Raw genomic sequence first — 23,056 nt, 5'->3', positions numbered from 1 at the left:
TTATGACTTGTCTTATGATTTACCAACGCATGATTTATTCCTTATGTGTTGGCTTCCATATTTGATTTACTGTATATAAATATACTATGAATAAATAAAAACCTAATGTTATAATTTTGACTCGTCATAAAGTTGTCTTATGATTTACCAACGCATGATTTATTCCTTATGTGTTGGCTTCCATATTTGATTTACTGTATATAAATATACTATGAATAAATAAAAACCTAATGTTATAATTTTGACTCGTCATAAAGTTGACTTTTTATTTCATAATTTTGATTTTCGTCGTAATTTAGATTTTTTTTAATCTCATAGATATGGTTTAGTGTCCATTTAGACTTTTTATCTCATAACTCACATCATTATTTGGTTTTTATGTCTATATCAAAATTTCGAGTTTATACTATATAGTTTTTTGTCAATTTCAACTTTTTATCTCATAATTTATACTTTTATGTCATTGCTATCTCAATTGTTACTTGATATATCATTATTTCAATCATTCTATCATTGCTTCAAGCTTAGTGTGACAATTTCAACTTTTTTTCATAATTATGACATTATCTATTATCTCATGATTTATTCCTTATGTGGTAGAATTGGCTTCCATATTTAAGGTGTATAAATATATTGTATATAAATAAATACCTTGAGTGTGTTCATGTATCTATTTTCTAAGTTGAATATATACACCACAAAAAGTATCTGCTGTTTTATGAAAGCCTGTTAAGACCATCTTCTTTCTTGACAGTGATAGATCGTCTTAAACCACAATGCATCACCAGTGCTTCTGCTGATTCAATCCACTCGCTCAAATCACTTCATTCGCCTCTTGACATCGAAATGAAAAAGAGTGAGGGAGTTTTAATTCCACCTAAAGATTTATACAATTGAATAAAAGTCCACTGCAGTGAGCAGCTCATTTCAACATTGAATCAACTATTTCCGCCCAAATATGAACATGCCTGAAGCAATGTCACTTTGACAAGAAGGCAAGGTAGAATCACAGAGCATAAATTTGTCACCAGCAATTGTTTTAATAAGTTTAAATCTTTGAAATGTACAGTTCAATGACATTTACAACAATTATTTCCATTTATATTTGTACGGTTCCTACTGTAGATATATCGGATTGCCACGTGGTACAAATATGATAAATAAGAACTTATTTACCTGCCGTAAAATGGCCACATAACAGTGATGTAACAGTATCGGACATGCGAGGAGGTGCATGTTCGCAGGATACCGGAGAGGATGGAGAGGAGGACAGGCAGCTCCACATGCAAAAAAAAAGACACTTTCTCGAAAGAAACGTTCACGAAGAGTGTGTGTCATCTGAGACATTATTATTCAGCGTAACTGTGGCGGCGTCAGCTACACACATAACCCGTCCCAGCCCTTACGTCTGCCATGAAGCCTAGTATGTGTGTGCGTACTGGCAGTCATGCGAGTCATTTCCTGATCAGGAATGTGTTTTCAGTTATTGATAACATGTTAGAAAGACGTCGCTTTTTTGGATGTGGTGTATACCACCCTGAAATCATCAAAATCAACTTTGATCCTTGGTACCAAGATGTATCACTTCTTCATACATCCATATGACAACAATAAACGATTTGTCGACTAATGATATGGAATTAGCTCTTTCCAGTAAAGATATGGATCGTGGATGGCACAATAGGACCAGGAGGCAAAATATGAAAAGGTCCATGCTGGTCCAGAGGTGCCCTATACAGTACAAACACATCTCTTGATCTCTACTCTTCTATGTAGATTAGTAAGCAGGAGGAGGAGGTGGAGGCGGGGCATATCATATGGGCGTGGCTTGAATAGCTGAACACAGATACATCAACAAACGGGACGATTAAAAAAAAAAAAACATGCACAAGTCGGTTGGTATGTTTGATTTTACATGTCATGAAAGCACAACTGCTCTATTTCCACTGCCAACATACAAGTTCTATTTTTATTTCCGCTTAAAGGGTTAGTTCGGCCAAAAATGAAAATTCTGTCAATTACTCGCCCTCGTGCCTTTCCAAACCCGCAAGACTTTCGTTCATCTTCAGAACACAAATTAAGATATTCTGTCCCTCCATTCTCCCAAAAACACTTCAAAATGTTCATAAAATAAATCCACGATTGCTTTATACGATGAACAGATTTAATTTAGGCTTTTGTTCAGATAAAAACGCAATCAAATATGATAAACGGAAGCTCAAGCATGCTTGCTTGACGTGTGAGAGCCAATGAGGTTCATTCTTGTGTTGCGCAACATGCCTGAGCTTTCACAAGAACCACTGAGGTTTGTTCTCGCGCGTCAATGTACGGTTGAGCAGCCGCTTACCATATTTAGTGCTCTATGAATGTTCGCTGATCAATGCTTGTATGTGAAGATTCAATCTGTTCATTGTTTAAAGCGACCGTGTCTCTTCAGAAGATTTGGATTAAAGGAACACGCCGACTTTTTGGGACTTTAGCTTATTTACCGTATCCCCCAGAGTTAGATAAGTCCATACACACCATTCTCATCTCTGTGCGTGCCATAACTCTGTCTGACGCACCCACCGCTAGCCTAGCTTAGCACAAATACTGGAGGTAAATGGCTCCAGCTAGCCTACTGCTCAATAAGTGACAAAATGACACCAACATTTTCTTATTTAAATGTTGTGAGTCTGCAAGGAATCGGCACTTTGCCTTTTCCGTCGGTCTTAGTACACGATGTAACTATACACATCACAACATGTAAATAGGAAAATGTTGGCGTTATTTTGTCACTTATTGAGCGGTAGGCTAGATGGAGCCATTTACCTCCAGTCTTTGTGCTAAGCTAGGCTAGCGTTGGGTGCGTCAGACAGAGTTATGGCACGCACAGAGATGAGAATGGTATGTATGGACTTATCTAACTCTGGGGGATACGGTGAATAAGCTAAAGTCCCAAAAAGTCGGCGTGTTCCTTTAAACCACGCACAATTTATATGGGTTTCATGAACATTTTCTGTCTTTGGGTGAATGGAGGGGACAGAAAGCTCTCGGATTTCATCAAGAAGATCTTCATTTGCGTTCTGAAGATGAACGAAAGTCTTACGGGTTTGGAACGACACGAGGGCGAGTAATTAATGACATAATTTTAATTTCTGTTTGGACTAAGCCATTAATGGTTTTACAGGTGAATTTCATTTTTTTTTTTCTCACAGCTATGGTCTTTTAAAAATATTTTGCAGTTCGGGTATGAATCTATTGCAGAAGGCTGTCTATAAAGTATGGCCGCCTTTGGGTAACGCGTCTCTGCATGCTTGGAGCAAACAGAGGGCTTTCAGAGTCTGTAGCAGGGAATGCAGAGGGACAACAGCTTGGCACATGACAACGAGAGATATGTGTGTGAGGGGAAGCAGGCAGGGGGGAGATGGCGCGTAAGAGTCTTTTAGCTCTGTGCTGTTAACCTTTGCTCTGTGAGAGAGGCCTGGTGGGCCACCGTCTTGTTCTCGTGTGAGCGGAGATTGCAGACCACGTCGATGAAGGCCAAGCTCTGCACTTCTTTGTGAAGCGGCTCTGAGGCAAGAGGAGAAAACACAAATCAACCATTCAAATGGAATAAGTCATGAGAGTTGAGTTCGGCACATTCGCAACACATTTTACGTACATTTTTACTTGACTAATATTATGAAGACATTAAAAAAAGTGGAAGAAACAAATGTTAACATTAATATTAATAATCTAATATTGATTAAATCATTTTAAAGGAGTCCTATTATGAATAGTTTTTTCTTTAGTGTCTAATGTTAGCATTAAAAAGGTCTGCAAAGTTACGAAGCACAAAGTCACTCCAAAGGGAGTAACAGACCTGCCAACCTTTGACATTGTGGGCAATAACAATGCCCAAATTACTCTCAAATCTTGTGATTTAAGCAAGAATGAGTTCATTCTAGGGGTTGAATCTGTAACAGACACAATTTTTAAATGTTTTCCCCCCTCTATGTGACGTCGCCAGTCTACAAGACTCACACAAACACACACACACGCCTATCTTCATAATTCTTAAGTTAAGAAGCACTAGGCTATATTATAATATACAGTGAAAGTCAAAAGTTTCAATACACCTGCTCAAAAAAAGTTTTTTATTCATGATTAGTATATGAATACTATGAATAATGCTTATATAAACTGAAAACCACAAGTGAATCACATTCAAATATAAGTGGAAATCCTTATTTTGTTTGCAAGTATTTACATTAGGAATGTGTGCCACAACTAATTTACATTTATGCATTTGGCAGACGCTTTTATCCAAAGCGACTTACAACTTGGGGGTACACGAAGCGATTGGTCATGAAGAGTCGAGTAAGTGCAACAAGTGCCTGAAATACTGAGACCGTATACATTGCTCAGGGTAGCACAGGCTAGAGTAGGGATGGGAAAAGAGGGGGAAAAAGAGGAAAGGAAAGATTTTTTTTTTTTTCGTGGTTTAAACAGTTTTTTTAATGACTAGTCAACTAGTCTAAAATTAAGAAACCCCTAGAAAACAGTAAAAAATAGGAACATTATATGTATGTGTGATTCATTGAAAATTCTTCATTTATTATTCCAATATCCAAATATGATACTAAATCCCACAGAAAAAAGGGTTCACATTAGTGATGTGCTGTCTTTTCATTTCATTGCACATTATAAACAGGACAGCATTAGCCCAATAAACATTAGCCAATACAAACACGTTTATGGCCAATAAGAGCAAAACTAATCACTTATTCTAAAAAGTTAGCCGAGTCCAATATACTGAGTGGTTGTGTTAGCGCTAAAGCATCCATCATTTAACACATTTTAAAAATACGCATGCATAGTACGTAAGCGGAGATTCTACATCACCAGGTTTTTGCGTAGAGTGAAAAATCATACCAACATACTTGGATGTCAAAATGCGTATCCGCTACACTACAATTATTCTCTATATCAGTAAACACTGTTTCTGAACTCCCTGAAATGCCTCAAATGTAGTCTTGAGCTTCTTCCGGGAACAAACACGCCATTTATTCCTCATTTAAATCATTCCCACCTAAGTCATATGCAAAAAAAGGGGCAGGGCCTTATTGAGTTGCGTAAGTAGTGTGTTATGCGGTGGTTATGGTAACCCATTTCCCAAACACGTGTAAAGCAGTTAACCAATCACAAGTTTTGTTTTTCCCATATAACTTTTTTATTTTATCTCAAATTGTTTTTGTGAGCAGTAATAATGCTATTTAAGTGTCGTTTCAGGCATCTTTTGGCTCGATCCCTCCTGCACTTGTGAATGTGTTGAGTCATTTGTGCCTGTGATGTCTTGACTCACCTGATCCCATGATGGAGCAGATGAGAATCATGGAGTTGTATTTGATCTCTGGTGCACTGTGCTCATCTGTCAGTAGTTTGTGTAGAACCTGCACCAGATTGGAGCTGACGAAGTCCTTCTCTGAACAGTCTGAAATCAAAGTCAGGAAGTGACTCGGTTAGAAGTTCTGAACAGCACAAAACAATTGGACAACGGAATGAATGTCTGTATCTCACTAAAGGCTTAAAGGGGCTATATGTAAAATTCAGAAACCCTTGTTATTAGTGACACCGGTGGCCATTAAGTGAATTGCAGCCAGCAACTTATTGCTCGTGCTCATGTTACGAGACTGGGTTATGTTAGGCCCTGTTTAAACCTGGTATTAAGATGCGGTTTGGTCGATCGGATCACAAGTGGACCGGAAAAAAAAATATGGATGACGCGTCATCACCACCTTCCACTGAAGAAAAGTGAAGCCGTCAACGTCAGAATATGGCGCTGATTTGGGAGTGGAGTCTGTGCAGTAGAGAGCAGGAAGTAGAGCTGCAATATCAAAAGCCCGCCCACACTCTTGCAGATACAGAACAATTCATTATGTCCGTGTGAAATAAACAGTTATGGAAATGTAGAAATTAAAGCTAAAGCTCCAATCTCCTCCCGAAAATCCTGAAAAAAGTCGGTTGGTGCCTCAGTGACAACTTCACTCGGAGAAGTAGTCAATCTCAGCTGTCAATCATGACGTCACACCCCCCTGTTTTTATAGCATCAAATAACTAACTAAAATCAAACGTATTTAAAAAACGAACACTTGAAATAAAATCAGCGTGATTAAAAACGGTCTAAAATGACAGAAACCATCTTTAGGAAAATATTATGTTTCGTTTGTCTCGCGTCCATTTGAAAACACGGAGGGGCGGGGGTTATGACCTATACTGGGACCAACCACACTGGCAATAAAACCAATTAAAGGGTTAATTCACCCAAAAATGAAAATTAGCCCATGATTTACTCACCCTCAAGCAGTCGTAGGTGTATACGACATTCTTCTTTCAGAGTTTTATTAAAAAAGTCCTGGCTCTTCAAAGCTTGATAATGGCAGTGAATGGTTGTGTCGTTTTTGAAGTCCATAAAAGTGCATCTATCAATCATATAACTGCTCCACACAGCTCCGGGGAGTTAATAAAGGCCTTCTGAAGCAAAGTGGTGCTTTTGTGTAAGAAAAATATCTTAAATATAAATATTTAAGTCAGAGGTCAGTGGTACGCGAGTCGCCTTACACTAAAAGAGTTTAAAAAAAAAACGCTTCTGCCTTCGTCAATACCAGGTGGCAACCTCCTCCAGTTTATCTGTAAGCCGATACGGAAGTGACTTAAAACTGCAAACAGGCTCCAAAAGGGAGCAGAATCACATTGAGCCCCATGTTAAAATGCCCAACTTTACAGCAGTAAAAAACATGTTTACAGCCTGGAACTAATTGTGGTTTTGGTCTATATATCTGGTCTGATTTCTTTATAACTCATGCGTTTAATTATATAAAGCCTTAAAGTTCTGTATAATTAAGGGTGTGGCCACTTTGAGTGACAGGTGGATAGCCGTTTGCCTGCTGTCTGTTAGTCATCACGTCGCCTCAGCTCCAGCCACGTCCCGCCTCTTTGCCCATTTTCTGTTATCCGGGAGTGACGCGCTGCCAAGATGGCAACGGCCAGCTCGACCCTACTTTACGCTTCAAAACTGCTCTTCAGAATCCTATGGGTGATGTCACGGACACTACCTCCATATTTTTTTACAGTCTATGGTCAATACGCATGCGTCAAGGGTTACTCTTTTACTACAAGCGACTCGCATACCAATGACCGCCGTAAACTAGTTATTTTAGTCTATTAAGTTTTAAATATGAATATTTTTCTTACACGAACGCGCCACTTTGCTTCAGAAGGTGCACTTTTATGGACTTCAAAAATGACCTAACAAGTCACTGCCAGTATAAAGCTTTGAAGAGCCAGGACATTTTTAATATAACTCTGATTTTATTCGTCTGAAAGAAGAATGTCATGTACACCTAGGACTGCTTGAGGGTGAGTAAATCAAGGGCTAATTTAAATTTTTGGGTGAACTAACCCTTTAATACACCTTATGCAAAAATCTTACATATAGCCCCTTTAAATGCATGAAATTTGTTTTGGAAGATACATATAAAATGTCTTGACAACAATTTTAAAACAAATATTTTCTAAATATAAAAAATTGTGTCAATTTGTAAGTTTAGCTATTTTAGAATGTTAATGACTATCAACCTCACGAAATTGCTACAGAAACTCTGAATATGATCAAATAGGGTGAATTTATGTAGAGCTTATGTAAATTTTGACTCTTTTTGACATTTTTGTCAAAGACAAAAGTAACCCAGTTTACCCGTGGTGTTACTGTTAACTAAAGCTATTAAAGAGTTTTTGGTAATAGAAATAAGCTGACAGAAAATATAAATATTAGATGAAAAACTTAAACTAATGAAATTTAGACACTAGTTGAAACAAATTGAAGTAAACTGAAACTATAAAAATAAAAGATAATTTAACATACTGATAAATACTACAATAGTATATAGACAATACTAAAATAACACTGCAGTGTACTTGAATTCACCCTGCTGAAGACATACAGATGTGTCAGATTTACGTAACATACAGTAATCATTGATTTTTACCCAGGTCTAGTGCTGCTATGAGACCCAAGGCCACCAGCGCTTCATTCTGCATGATCATGTGTTCACTCGTCGCCATGGTTACCAAGTGCTTAACACCTTCACCTTGTATGACTGTTCGGACCACATCCTATTCAGAAAGAAAAAAGCAGTCAGAACCTTCCAGAGGACATGAATCTGTGATGGAAAAACCGGCTGCAATAACATAATCCCTTTGATGTACTAAGTTGTGAGTCCAATGAAATTTCTGAACCATTTCTCATATAACACCATGACTCTATAACCCAGTCAATAAGTGTTTCATCCCTCACTAGAAGTGAAAATGCTGCATAAATCAACACAATCAGAACCACTCAGAACATATCTAGGTAACACTTTAAAATACTGCTCCGTTATTAATGAATAACTACACAGGCAATATTAATATTCTAGTTACTACTATTAACTAACAAGAAACTCTGATTAAGGAATTAGTAAGTACTACTAGTACTCAGATGAATGTGGTAGTTCACTATTAGCTAATCAATAACTACTTTTTTTTTCATATCTCACAGAGGACTACTAGTAACTACTATATTCAGGTTTATAATTAACACGAATAATGCATAATTAATTCTAAAGTGAAGGTAATGGTAACCCACTAGTAATGACTCAAGTGTTACTACATCCTTCAGAAGGAACTACTAATTATTTGGATCAGTATTCTAAAGTGTCTTCTTAAGTCTCTAGTAATGACTGAAGTCATTGTAAGCTTTTGGATGGCTTAATAATTACTAGTGGGTTACCAATATATTCACTTTAGAATACTGATCCAAATAATTAGTAGTTTCTTCTGAAGGATGTACTTGAGTCATTAATAGTTACCATGATCTTCACTTCAGAATTAATTATACAATATGTATTACTCGCATTCATTATAAACCTGTATATAAATATGAAATAAAGAGATGGTAGTAACTGATTAGCTAATAGTGAACTACCACATTCAAATGAGCACTATTACTTACTAATTCATTAATCAGAGTTTCTTGTTAGTTAAAGGATTCATTTCCTGATATTTTACTCACCCCCCATCTCATCCAAGATGTTCATGTCTTTCTTTCTTCAGTCAAAAAGAAAATAAGTTTTTTTGAGGAAAACATTCCAGGATTTTTCTCCACACCATTGACTTCCATGGCAACCAAAATGTTGAAGGTCCAAAAATCAATGCAGTTTATAAGGAAGGGCTTCAGAGGCTCTGCGCGATCCCAGACGAGGAATAGGGTCTTATCTAGCCAAACCATCAGTCATTTAAAAAAAACTAAATTAAAATGAATATACTTTTTAACCTATATTGCTCATCTTGCGCTGCTCCAGTGATTGCGCATTCACGTCGAAAACATCACACTAGAGGTAGGCGAAAGTACTGCTCCAAGCGAACGTGCGAGGACTAATACAAACACTCTTTACCAAAAAAACACTCCATCTTCAACTTCAAAATCGCCCGACATCGTTGTTTTACCTTTTTTTTGCTACAGGGCGTTTGTATTAGTCTCCGCATGTACGCTTTGTAAACACAGGGGCGGTACACTTCCGCCTACCTCTAGTGTGACGTTTTCACCATGATTGCGCAATCACTGGCACGTCGCAGAGCAGCGCAAGACAAGCAATTTAGGTTTAAAATTATTTTCATTGAAATTGAACGATCGTTCGGCTAGATAGGACCCTATTCCTCGTCTGGGATCGTGCAGAGCCTCTGAAGCCCTTCCTTTGAAACTGCATTGATTTGGACCTTCACCATTTTGGTTGCCAAGGAAGTCAATGGTGTGGCGAAAAATCCTGGAATGTTTTCGTCAAAAAACGTAATTTCTTTTCGACTGAAGAAAAAGAGACATGAACATCTTGGATGAGATGGGGGTGAGTAAATATCAGGAAATGTTCATTTTGAAGTGATCTAATCCTTTAATAGTAGTTACTAGAGCAGGGGTGTCCAAAGTCGGTCCTGAAGGGCCACTGTCCTGCAGAGTTTAGCTCCAACTTGCCTCAACACCTGTCTGGAAGTTTCTAGTATGCCTAATAAGACCTTGATTAGCTGGTACAGGTGTGTTTAATTGGGGTTGGAGCTAAACTCAGCAGGACAGTGGCCCTCCAGGAGCAGGATTGGACACCCCTGTCCTAGAGTGTTAATACTGCATTACTCACTTGTTCCTGTGCAGTAATCATTAATGACGGAACAGTATTCTAAAGTGTTATCCATATCTGATGTTTAATACACAGACATAATAAATGTTTAGTCCAAACTATAGTGCATTTCTTGTCACAGTTAAAACAAAAGATTCACATGGTAAAGATGCGATTTACTCGCTGCTCAAGCCAGGTTCACACTGTACGAATTTGGCCACAATTTGGCCGTCTGAATTTTGTGAATTGCTAGTTTGACATGTTCACTGACAGCTGATTATTGACCAATGCAATGAAATTCTGGCAGTGTCAGAAGAATTGAGCTGCGGTCCTGTACTTGAAGGCGGGTACTCTGTTGAAGTTTAAAACTATTTGATCTGCCCAGAGCCACTCTGGATCCGCCATAACCAATCGCTAACGTTTGGTCGTGACGTATGTCATGCGCCGTTCGCCTCTGTTTCTCACATGGAAGTCCGTAAAAATAACTGTGCAGATTGTGCACGCCACCTCAGTGATAAAACCTAAAACTTGTGCATTCGGATTGTGATTGTGATTTAGTCACGGTCCTGTAGTGTGACTTCTCCTACGACAACCATCGGTTCAAAAACCAATAGGAGTGCAGAGCCTGAGGTGAAAAAACAACAAACCACCACTTGCTTCACACACACACGTCTTTGTTTTAGTTTTTTTTTAATTTCAAGAAAAGCCATGATTAGAGCTGCATGATTAATCAAAATTAAACTGCACGCGATTTGGCAATGGCTGAGATTTTTTTATGCGCAGCTTGTCAGTGAAGCACAGCTATGTGATCAGTATTAAATGCTGCTCCATTTGAAAGCCAGAGGGCGCTCTCGTGCAGAAACTCCAAATATACCCTGCAAAAGTGTGATAATCAGTCCTTCCAGAAAAATGGGGCTTTTTTTGTGATTGTTGCGGGCAAAAAACCTTGATTATGCGGCACGTTTTCTTAAAAAATGCGTTGGAAAATGCGGTATATTTATGTCATTTTATGCGATGAAATTGCGGGAACTTGTAAAAACTGCGGTTTGATGAAAAAGAGAAAAAAAGCACTACATCCCAAAGTGCTGGGAATATTTAAGTTCTCATCTTGTTTTATTGAAGACCTTAATAAACACATGGCTCAAATTTACAAAACAATGTGTCAAACAAGTTCTGTAGCTTTACAAAAGGAATATGCTACAACTTCTGAAAAAATTAATGAATAACTCCCTGTTTTACAGAGGTAGCTATACAAAACAGACATTTGAGTGCTTCCAATGCACAAAGTGCAATCTATTAAAGGGTTAGTTCACCCAAAAATGAAAATTCTGTCATTAATGACTTCCCCTCATGTCGTTCGACACCCGTAAGACCTCCGTTCATCTTCGGAACACAAATGAAGATATTTTAGTTGAAATCCGATGGCTCAGAAAGACCATTGGCACAATGCATTGTGCACTCTCAAGACCCATAAAAGGTACTAAAGACGTCGTTACAAAGTCCATCTCCCTACAGTGGTTCTACAATAACTTATGAAGCAACGAAAATAGTTTTTGTGCGCTAAAAAAACCTAAATAACGACTTATATAGTGATGACCGATTTCAAAACACGGCATCATGAAGCTTCGAAGTGTTATGAATCAGCGAGTCAATTCATTATTTGGATTGCGTGTCAAACTGCTGAAACACGTGACTTTGGCGATCCAAACCGCTGAATCGACTAACTGATTCATAATGCTTCGAAGCTTCATGATGCAGTGTTTTGAAATCGGTCAAAACACCGGGAAACTGTCTTTTGCTGTTATTTTTGTTGGCAAATGGGAATTTGCGTGCTTCATCATGGTTTCACCAATATCTATAGTTTCACCACAGGGTTTACAGCTTTTCGATGACGTCCACGTCGGGTAATTACGTCACTTCAAAACGTTCCCATGGCAATAGGGGGAAATGGCGGCTCTTGTGTGAAGTAAACAAACATTTTTCAACTTTCTGCTAATATATATGACTATTTTGCAACGAAATTGCGGAGATTATGAAATCATGCTAGCCCAGCATATTTTGCACGTGGAAATAGGCAATTTATTCGGCGAAAGTGTGGCGTATTTGAAAAAATGTGGCCCCCGCATAAATATGCAGACTTTGGCTGATCATGCATTAAATCATGCGATCGCATAATCGCGTTTTTCTGGAGGGACTGAATAATGCTTGTCGTTCAAGGAAATCTTTATATGGGCTTCATACTATCACTGTAGCTGAATAAACAGAAGATTGACATGCTTTGAACATGACTAATAAACACATGACTGCGACAATATATGGTTTATCTGAGCTTTTCAAGCCTCAGGTATTTTCATGATAATAAGTATATTTATACTTCAATGCTAATCAACAGCCTTTATTATTGTATAGGATACTATAAAATATGTTGTGTGTGTATTCTGTGTAAGAAGCCACATCATCTCACAGAAGGATGTTAAAGCAATAAGCCCCAAGAAGCCATGGTTTACAGTGAATTTATAACAGCTGAGGGGCGTTGTTAGGCGCGACACCGAAGAGAGAGCGGCTTCATGGAGCTTATTGCTTTAACATCCTTCTGTGAGATGATGTGGCTTCTTACACAGAATAAGGCACACAACATATTTTATAGTATTCTATACAATGACTCGGATACCTGGTGTTTGTGAACACAATCATGTGAAACACTTCTGGGAGGGAATTAAACCAAATCATTTTGAAGACAGACTTTGGCTCAGGCATTTCAGAACGACCAAAATAACATTTGAGATGTTGCAGTGCAATGTGATTGGTCCACCTGTTAGTCCAGTTATCCAAATCACATCCTCTGTTGAGCAAAGTCACGTGAGTTTTTAGGGATTTATTTGGTGAAAAATTTGTAAAGAAATGATATAAACAATTATCTGCCTCAATTGAGAGCATATGTTTTTTATGCACATTTTTAGAATTGATGTGCATCTTGCCGTTTCCATCCAGCGTTTTTTATGCATTCCCATTAAAATAGGTGGATGGAAACATAGCTACTGGAATGAGAGAGAGAATGAAGTGCAAGAGTGCGAGACCTTTGACTTGCTGTGCCGGATGAGAGCGGACAGGAGGCGGTTGGACTCTCCCATCACTCCGGCGTGGTCTTTCGCTTCACACCACTCCACCAAGCGCTTCACCAACTTTGGGTTTGTCCCCAGCTGCTCTGCTGCATCAGCTGTAACACACACGGTGCTGAACATAATCTACCCAACACAAACCACTGTGGAGCACATGCTGCAACATACACACATAAAAAAAAATTACAGCAAAAAAATCTAGGGCACTTACTCCATGACAAGTTTAACTTAACTCACTGAGGTCGGCAAAGGCGCCTTCACCACGTTTTTTTTTTTTCTTCTAATCAGTGCGAAAGAGACTCAAAATAATCGATTTTGGTCATTCAAGCAAGTGTTATACATCATTATATTCTGTTAAGTTTCTACTTTTATTTGTGTATACTCACAATAAAAAGAAAATGTTGTGATTTTTGAAAAATAAAATAAAAACATCCATTCCATTCAAAGTCCATTCTGATTCTCTTCAGAAAATGAACTGTAACTTAGTGAATACTTGTCACACAAACATGAGACGTGTGTAAAGAAACGTTGAAATGTCAGGTTTTAAATAATGTAAATCAAATCGAAAACAAATATTCTCTGTTTACGTAATCTGTTTGAAAAAGGAGAGATGTCAGTCGTTCGCAAGCGCCTTCATTATCATTATATGGGGGCGGCAGTGGCTCAGTGGTTCATGTAGGTTGTCTACAAACCGGAAGGTTGGTGGTTCAATCCCCAGTTGCACCTGACCAAGTGTCGAGGTGTCCATGAGCAAGAAACCTAACCCCAACTGCTCCTGACAAGCTGGATGGCGCCTTGCATGGCTGACACCGCTGTCGGTGTATGAATGGGTGAATGTGAGGCAATATGTAAAGCGCTTTGGATGGCCCTGGGTCTGTTGAAAGCGCTATATAAATGCAGTCCATTTACCATTATCCGCTAATGTGGCAACGACCCGTTCTTTTGAAAGGCAAATACTAACGTGATCCAGCGAGTATCCCCGTCCGCATCGACCCAAAAAAGTTTCATCAAGTTTAGTGCATGTACTTTACATCCTTTTGAGACACTGTGAGAAATAAACCTGTAATAATTTACCTCAGAAGAAAAGCTGTTTATTTCTAAAGGTGTACTCACACTAACGTGATTGTCATTTATTTGATACTTATCCAGACCTGGAAATTACTCAAATCAAAATCCATACTTTTCCAAACTGTGTAGGAACCCTGTTTATAGATAGATTAATAAATGCTGTAAAGAATAGTCCATTGCTAGTTCACAATACATCAAATTGAACCTTATTGTAAAATGTTACCTAATACTTTTCTAATATGATGGTAGTTTCATATTTGAAATGCTGTGCTCTTGTCTTCTAGGTGTTTGTGGTTTTCACTGGATATTTCAAACTGAGAGCCATGTCTGTGGTAATTGACTGTATGTCACAGATGCTGCCGATAGAGCTTAAGTTGTATTTAAGTTTATTTACCCAGGAATATGCATTTTGAACCCAAGCTGTCACTGAAAGCTAACACGGCTGGACTGCAGCCATTTGAAAGACGATGCAAATTCATCTGTGGCGGATCCCTTGTCTGCAGATCCACAGTTTTTAAATGACAGTGCCATCGATCCTCTGCTCACTAGATATCAGAGACTAACTGCTGTGCGACAGCAGCTGGGACGAGCCCGAACCTGAGATGAAATGACACATGCTGTCTTTAACTGAGATAAACACCTGTTGAGCATACAGTGATCTGTAAGCTTATCAATTTTAATTAAAAACCATGGATCATGAAATGTGTTTTGTGGCTTTAAGCTCATATCTGTTAGTCTAAATGCTAACTTTTAACAGACATTTGAATATTTACAATTGCATCATTATTTTAGTATTATTTACAGTATATGCTACTATAGTATTTATTTTGAGCTTGAGCTTTTATTTTATATTTTGTTTTCATCTTGATTTTAGTCTACATTTTTTTATGTGCTTTTGTCAATTGAATTATTTTTTATATTTCTATTAATCTTATTTCAGTTTTAGTTTTAGTAATCAACCTATATGTATTTTATTTCAGTTAATTGCCAAGGCAACATTTCTCATTTGTTTTCCCCATCATAAAATAATTATATGGATATAATTAAATATAAATAAACATAAATATAAGATGTCTATTATTTCAGCTTTATTTCAGTTAACGAAAATATTTTTTAATAGTTTTAGTTTTAAGTTCACAGTAATACATTAGAATCCAGAAAAAAAGAACCAAAAATGTTGATGACACATCCTGCACTCATGGGCGTGGCCACATTTGTGTCCAATCAAATTCTCTTTAGAAGGGCCATGCCCCACCAAGAGGGTGTGTTAACCAAAGATTTAAAAAATGCTTTTCATTAATCAAAATAAAGCTGAAATAAAATATAAATAAGATTTTCCGTCATTGACAGAATTTTTTTTTAGCAGTGATGGAAAATCGTCCATTATTTTTACACCGAGAGTGATCTATTGTAACTTGTAACTTTAATTCTCACCCCTGTCCACTTGCGGCGAGTGCGCTCTTGCTCTACTTTCAAGTTAAAGGTGGGGTAAGTGGTATTTCAAAACTGCTTAATAAAAGTGTCTCGGGCCAAGTACCAAAAAAAACGCATAGCCAATCAGCAGTAAGGGGCGTGTCTACTAATGATGGGGAGAAGAGAGCGCTCAGTGCATTTCATTATTCAAAAGACATGACACAGGACGGACATTAGCCGAGCGACGACAGAAAGAGAGATGGCAGATAAAAAACAAATGTGGAAGATGTCTGTGGAACAAAAGAAGGCTTACGATCAGGCAAGAAGTATCAGCTTTCCAGCGCTGGAGAAAACTCAAGGAGCGAAGGCAGAGGTTGCTTAATTTCTTCTCGATAGGCGAGTAACATTGATTTTGTTTTGTTTCACAGAACTAATATATGCTGGCTTTTGCTTGAATATGCTCATGTGTCATGTTCAGTGATGGGAATAACGGCGTTATAGATAAACGGCGTTACAAAAGGAATTATTTTTTTCAGTAACGAATAATCAAACCAATTACTGGTTCTCCCGTTACAACGCCGTTAGCGTTACTGAGGGAAAAAAATGTGCCGTTACTATAATTGAGCTCACTGAAGCGGTTTTTATCCGAACAGGCTCTCTGTCAGTCGGACCTTCAACGTTTTTTTTTTCGACCTGGATTACCATAGTAGCACACATTGCTTTCACTTATTGATGAATTGGATTTTCTGAGTTACGTGACATTGTTTACAAGCTGTTTTATTGACGTCTTTCTGCATTTGAAACACTGATTGAGTGATTACATGAGAGACATGATGCAGTAAGTTGGACTGTATCTTTCATATTTTCTGATGTTCATTTATTCATTTTTATTTCATTCTATATAACAGGGGTGGCGAACTCCGGTCCTGGAGAGCCTCAGTCCTGCAGAGTGCAGCTCCAACCCTGATAAAACTCCCCTGCCTGTAGCTTGCTAGTAACCCTTCAGACCTTAATTAACTTGTTCAGGTGTGTTTTATCACGGTTAAAGCAAACCTCTGCAGGACTGTGGCTCTCCAGGACCGGAGTTCGCCACCCCTGCTAACATAGTAAAGAGGAAGTGATGATCGCTCCGCTTGAACTGAGGCGATACAGTGATCTCTCGTGCCACATTAAAGAGCACAAAAACTGTATTTATTATTGTTGGAATTTTGTGATAAAATGGAAAGAATTTGAAAGCTGAGACTCATTTCAAAAGTAACGCACAAATGGTAAATGGACTGCATTTATATAGCGCTTTTAACAGACCCATGGCCATCCAAAGCGCTTTACACATTGCCTCACATTCACCCATTCACACACCGACGGCGGTGTCAGCCATGCAAGGCGCCATCCAGCTCGTCGGGAGCAGTTGGGGTTAGGTGTCTTGCTCATGGACACCTCGACACTTGGTCAGGTGGAACCGGGGATTGAACCACCAACCTTCCGGTTTGTAGACAACCTACATGAACCACTGAGCCACTGCCGCCCTTATTGCCACAAAGCTTATTGCAATTTCTTGGACAAACATTCATAATGAAACCTGAAAAGTGACCCACGGTCTCTGTTCAACTTTCTCTTCATAAATAAATAAATGCATAATCTAGCCTGTATGCTTGTCCTGTAAGTTTGTGAATAAAAAGGAAAATGAGCCAATTAAATGGCTTATTATCATTAAAAAATGTAAATTAAAATGTCGGGTATTAATACATTCTGATGGAATTTTTACGACCCTGTCCGTCAAAATGACGGACAATGCAGAAGTCTAGCCAAAACCCTCCACACCCCCTATTAAAACATAAGAAAACAGCAATCATTCATTTCATACCGTTTTCAAGTTTATATATATAGTACAAATATAGGTAAATATGTAATTTTTAACGCAAAATTTAGTTTGAGCATCACAACCAGTCCAGCACAGCAAGACTCTCATGATTCTGGATGCTTTTTTCAAATGTTTTGTTTTGTTTTCGTGGGCTGTTAATAAATACCCTGTGTGTCGATGAGCATCCGTAATGTTCCCAGGAGCTTGAACTGAACTGGTGGCATCTCGGATTTAAGGAACTTCAGCACTACATCCGACACACCTGCCAAGAGCATCTTAGACTTGTTGACCACTGGAGAAGCGAGGGGAAATGAAGAATATTTAGTTTAAGACACTTATGCAGAGGTTGGTGAATCATTCAATGATTGAGTGAAATTTCAGACTGACCAGGAATGGCCAGGTTCCTCAGAGCGCTGAGGGCGGCGTGTTGCACCGTGACGTTCCCCTCTTCAACATGTCTGTCTAACAGCTCAAGAAGCTTCTGTACAATACCAGTGTCGACCATGTGGATGCAGTTTCCATCTGTGCACATAAAAACACTTATTTCACAATCTCAACACTGTGATCACACAATCCTGCAAGTTGTTGTAGGCCAGAAGTTTTACCATTGCGGGCAAAGTTAGCGATGGCGAGCGCCCCAGCTAGCTGGAGCTGGTGGTTGTTGGAGGGCACCCATGAGAGAACCCTCTGAAACACGCTGCCTTTACCACCCTCGAACAGCTTCTGCATCGACTCATCTACAGGAAAACACAACACACATGACTGCAAACACAACACAAATACAGTAACATGAGAGAATGAGACAAATTGCAATGCATTTAAGATGGAGAACAACTAGTAGGGCTGGGTATTGACACAAATTTCACAATTCGATTCGATTTCAATTCACAAGCTTTCGATTCGATTCGGATTTCAATTCGATTCGATTATTTTGGATATACATCAGTACATGGCAAATTCTCTCAAGGAAAAAATAAAAAATCTCTCAACTAAAGGTTGTTTCACACTGAACGCTATTTTGCTAGTAGCCCAGGCTATAAATAGGCTACTGTCTAAGATATGATAAGAAAACCATTTTGGTCCCACAGTGGGTAAATTGTAGTAACCTAGAAGTTTAACTACTAGACCTATGGTTTAAATAAACATTCAATAGTGTTCAATTGTTTAAGTAGAGCTAAACAAGGTAACAAAGGCAGTATAATAACACACAATGACAGGATATAACTGAGTGGAAGTACTCATTACACAAACAGCTGATCAGAAATAAATCCATTGCGCAAATTATTCGCGCGTCAAAATCTCGTCCAGTATGAAAGGACCTTAATGCTGTAAACTATACATGGGTGTCAGTTGCTACTACATTACTATAATATTGAAGGTTAACATTAAATTTGTATACAAACACTTAAATTACACTCAAGGATGTTTTTTTTTTTATAATAATAAAGTTATAATACTAACTTTACAATTGCATAATCATATTTCTACTCCAATTCGTTTTTTGAAATATAAACATTTAAATGGTGGCAGTCATAAAAACTTAACTGATTTATTCACACATGCATTACATAATTGAAGAACATTAAAAATTATAATGAATATGTAATGTGGTGCATATTTTTACAAAATGCTCCTAAAGTTAATTTTTCTAGCTCACTAACGAGTATATGGACACTGGATATGGTTTTTCTGAGGTAAATGTGACATGACATTGTTAACAAGCTGTTTTACTGACGTCTTTCCACGGTTGAAACCCTGATTGAGCAATTCCATGAGATGTGATGCGGATTTCGGTAAGTTGTACTCTATCTGTTAACATTCCTTCAGATGTTCATGTTTATTTTGCACTGTAACTATTAAAGCGGATGAGTTCACGTGCACTCCACGCTGCCGCTTCTCTTAAACTGAGGCGCTACTGCGATATGTCACGCCACATTAAACGGCACCAAACGGTAATTATTTTTTTTAATTTTGTAATAAAATGGACGTAATTTGAAATCCGAGACATTGAGTAGGTTTACATGGACAGCAGTAATCTAATTATTGACCTTACTCTGAATAAGACAATATTCTGATTAAGGTGTTTACATGAGTTGCTTTTAGAATATTCTGTTCATGTTCCCGTTTTACATGTTATAGAACATAGCTCGATTAATGGTACGTCATTACGTCCCCATGCCACGCTACGCTGTCCGACGTACAATCATAGCGCGACTTTCGTGGGTCTGTTAAAAACATAGGTTAAAATCAATGGGCTCAGGCAACCTGCTGTAACTTTACCTGCGGGTGTCCCTGTTGGACAGTGTTACTTTATAAAAAATATGATTTTTATTATTTTTAATGCAATTTATATATATATATATATATATATATATACAGTGAGGAAAATAAGTATTTGAACACCCTGCTATTTTGCAAGTTCTCCCACTTAGAAATCATGGAGGGGTCTGAAATTGTCATCGTAGGTGCATGTCCACTGTGAGAGACATAATCTAAAAAAAAAATAATCCAGAAATCACAATGTATGATTTTTTAACTCTTTCTTTGTATGATACAGCTGCAAATAAGTATTTGAACACCTGAGAAAATCAATGTTAATATTTGGTACAGTAGCCTTTGTTTGCAATTACAGAGGTCAAACGTTTCCTGTAGTTTTTCACCAGGTTTGCACACACTGCAGGAGGGATTTTGGCCCACTCCTCCACACAGATCTTCTCTAGTTCAGTCAGGTTTCTGGCCTGTCGCTGAGAAACACAGAGTTTGAGCTCCCTCCAAAGATTCTCTATTGGGTTTAGGTCTGGATACTTGCTAGGCCACGCCAGAACCTTGATATGCTTCTTACAGAGCCACTCCTTGGTTATCATGGCTGTGTGCTTCGGCTCATTGTCATGTTGGAAGACCCAGCCTCGACCCATTTTCTATGCTCTAACTGGTTGTTCCCCGAAATCTTGCAATACATGGCCCCGGTCATCCTCTCCTTAATACAGTGCAGTCGCCCTGTCCCATGTGCAGAAAAACACCCCCAAAGCATGATGCTACCACCCCCATGCTTCACAGTAGGGATGGTGTTCTTGGGATGGTACTCATCATTCTTCTTCCTCCAAACACGTTTAGTGGAATTATGACCTAAAAGTTCTATTTTGGTCTCATCTGACCACATGACTTCCTCCCATGACTCCTCTGGATCATCCAAATGGTCATTGGCAAACTTAAGACGGGCATGTGCTGGTTTAAGCAGGGGAACCTTCCGTGCCATGCATGATTTCAAACCATGACGTCTTAGTGTATTACCAACAGTAACCTTGGAAACGGTGGTCCCAGCTCTTTTCAGGTCATTGACCAGCTCCTCCCGTGTAGTTCTGGGCTGATTTCTCACATTTCTTAGGATCATTGAGACCCCACGAGGTGAGATCTTGCATGGAGCCCCAGTCCGAGGGAGATTGACAGTCATGTTTAGCTTCTGTCTTCATGTTTAACAGATCTTTGAGGGTCAGAATTCGAGCTGATAGACAGGTGTTTAAATACTTATTTGCAGCTGTATCATACAAATAAATAGTTTAAAGAAATCATACATTGTGATTTCTGGATTTTTGTTTTAGATTATGTCTCTCACAGTGGACATGCACCTACGATGACAATTTCAGACCCCTCCATGATTTCTAAGTGGGAGAACTTGCAAAATTGCAGGGTGTTCAAATACTTATTTTCCCCACTGTATATATATATATATATATATATATATATATATATATATATATATATATATATATAGCCTATAATGAGCTTATATAACTGCTGGGAAACTATATAAAATGATGAACGTTCTTGGGAATATAAATTTTCATTCATTATACATACTGTAAGAGGTCATAGCTTGACAGAATGTCATTATGTTTTATAAGGCCCTGCTTGCGTTATTCATGCTGAGGAAAAGACAATTTTAAACATGAATCTCAAACTGTTTATTTAAGGGTTATTTAAGTGCTGCCAGAGTTTTTGTACCTCCCAACAGCAGAAGGACCATGAGGTCAGAGGACGTCTTGAGCTGAGCCACGTCCTCCTCTCTGTCGCTGTCCACCGTCTGAGCCACCACCTCCAGAAGACACTCCACCAAACCGGCCTCCACCAACTGAAGCTTGATCACATCTGACAGAGAGAGAGAGAGAGAGAGAGAGAGATAGAGAGAGAGAGAGAGAGAGAGAGAGAGAGAGAGAGAGAGAGAGACAGAGAGAGACAGAGAGAGACAGAGAGAGACAGATCTTATTATATCTGAACCTTCACAGCAAACCTTAACACATTAACACCTTCATGTCTAACAGGGATTTCACAGCCCATATTAAAACCCTAGTGGTGCACATTAGAGTTAGAGTCAAGACCAGACACAGACCAATAGCAGACACTCTAAGACCCAAACCAAAACTAAGCTCAGATTCAGGCTAAACCAAACCCCAAGACCCAGATACCAAACCAAAACCTTTTGGTCCAAGAACTAGCCCAACCAGATAAATGTATTGCAGCATTTATTTCAATTAATTGATTCATTGGCCAATGGTTTCTTGTATGAATTTTTTAAGTCTAATAAATTGACTTCCTTATAGGAAGGCTTGTTTCCGCCACAGAATAAAAAAATAAAAAGGTCCTGACTTTTTATCTCGCAATTCTGACTTTATTTCTCAGAATTGTCAGACACAGTGTTGCCAATTATTTTCAAAGGAAAGCAGCTAAAGCCTGCCAGAAAAGTAGCTAGATGACATCATACGTCAATTAGCATATCCGTGACGTCATCACCTCGAAGTTGCATTCTGCCTAATGTCGCCACTTCACATCTGTTTGTCCTCCTAATCCATACTCACATACTGTTTTCTAATATAATATTAACAAATGTCCAATAAAGTTGTTTACACATTTTGTGTCAGCAACAGAATGAGTATGATGACTACATGATGAATGACAAAAAAAATTAATATGTGTAAGTTAAATAAAGTGTAAAGTTTATTATTTAGTTTCTAAAAAATGTATGAATACAGAGATTTTCGGAAACCGGATAGTGAGTAATATAAGTGATAAGCACACGAGAATAATTAAAATCAAAATGTACTGGTGGGTGGTAACATTTGGGAAGTTTGGTGCTAGGTGCTTTTTTGTTTTTTTCTAAGTTGCTAAAGGGGTCTGAAAAGTCACTAAAACTAGTGACAAGGTTGGCAACAATCGTGCTAAATTGGTAACTCTGGTGAGACAAACTCGCAATTGCGAATTATAAAGTCCGAATTGTGAGATAAATTATAATTCTGAGAAATAATGTCAGAATTTTGAGATATATATATGAGAAAAGATCAGAATTGCAAGTTTATATCCCATATTTAATACCATTTTCTCAGAATTGTGATTTAAACTCTCAGTTGTCTCAGTTATAAAGTCAGAATTGTGAG

General features: G+C 38.2%; 1 protein-coding gene across 4 annotated transcripts in view; it reads right to left on the bottom strand.

The window, feature by feature from the left end:
• Positions 1–1,023: 1,023 nt before the first annotated feature.
• Positions 1,024–23,056, bottom strand: part of rap1gds1 (RAP1, GTP-GDP dissociation stimulator 1) — a 73,921-nt gene continuing 51,888 nt past the window's right edge. For 3 of the 4 annotated variants that reach the window (XM_079810712.1, XM_079810715.1, XM_079810714.1), the window contains 8 exons: positions 21,630–21,773; positions 18,233–18,364; positions 18,015–18,149; positions 17,794–17,919; positions 13,244–13,383; positions 8,010–8,136; positions 5,327–5,455; positions 1,030–3,552 (listed from right to left, as the gene is read on the bottom strand). In XM_079810712.1, the coding sequence (XP_079666838.1) occupies positions 3,425–3,552; positions 5,327–5,455; positions 8,010–8,136; positions 13,244–13,383; positions 17,794–17,919; positions 18,015–18,149; positions 18,233–18,364; positions 21,630–21,773 (1,061 nt within the window). In that variant the 3' untranslated portion in view covers positions 1,030–3,424. Of the gene's footprint in view, positions 3,553–5,326; positions 5,456–8,009; positions 8,137–13,243; positions 13,384–17,793; positions 17,920–18,014; positions 18,150–18,232; positions 18,365–21,629; positions 21,774–23,056 lie in introns of all 4 variants that reach the window. The other variant, XM_079810713.1, reaches the window with a different exon arrangement.

Source organism: Gobio gobio (genome assembly GCF_949357685.1).
Source record: "Gobio gobio genome assembly, chromosome: 2".
Lineage (NCBI taxonomy): Eukaryota > Metazoa > Chordata > Actinopteri > Cypriniformes > Gobionidae > Gobio > Gobio gobio.
This window is presented reverse-complemented; position numbering and strand designations above follow the sequence as displayed.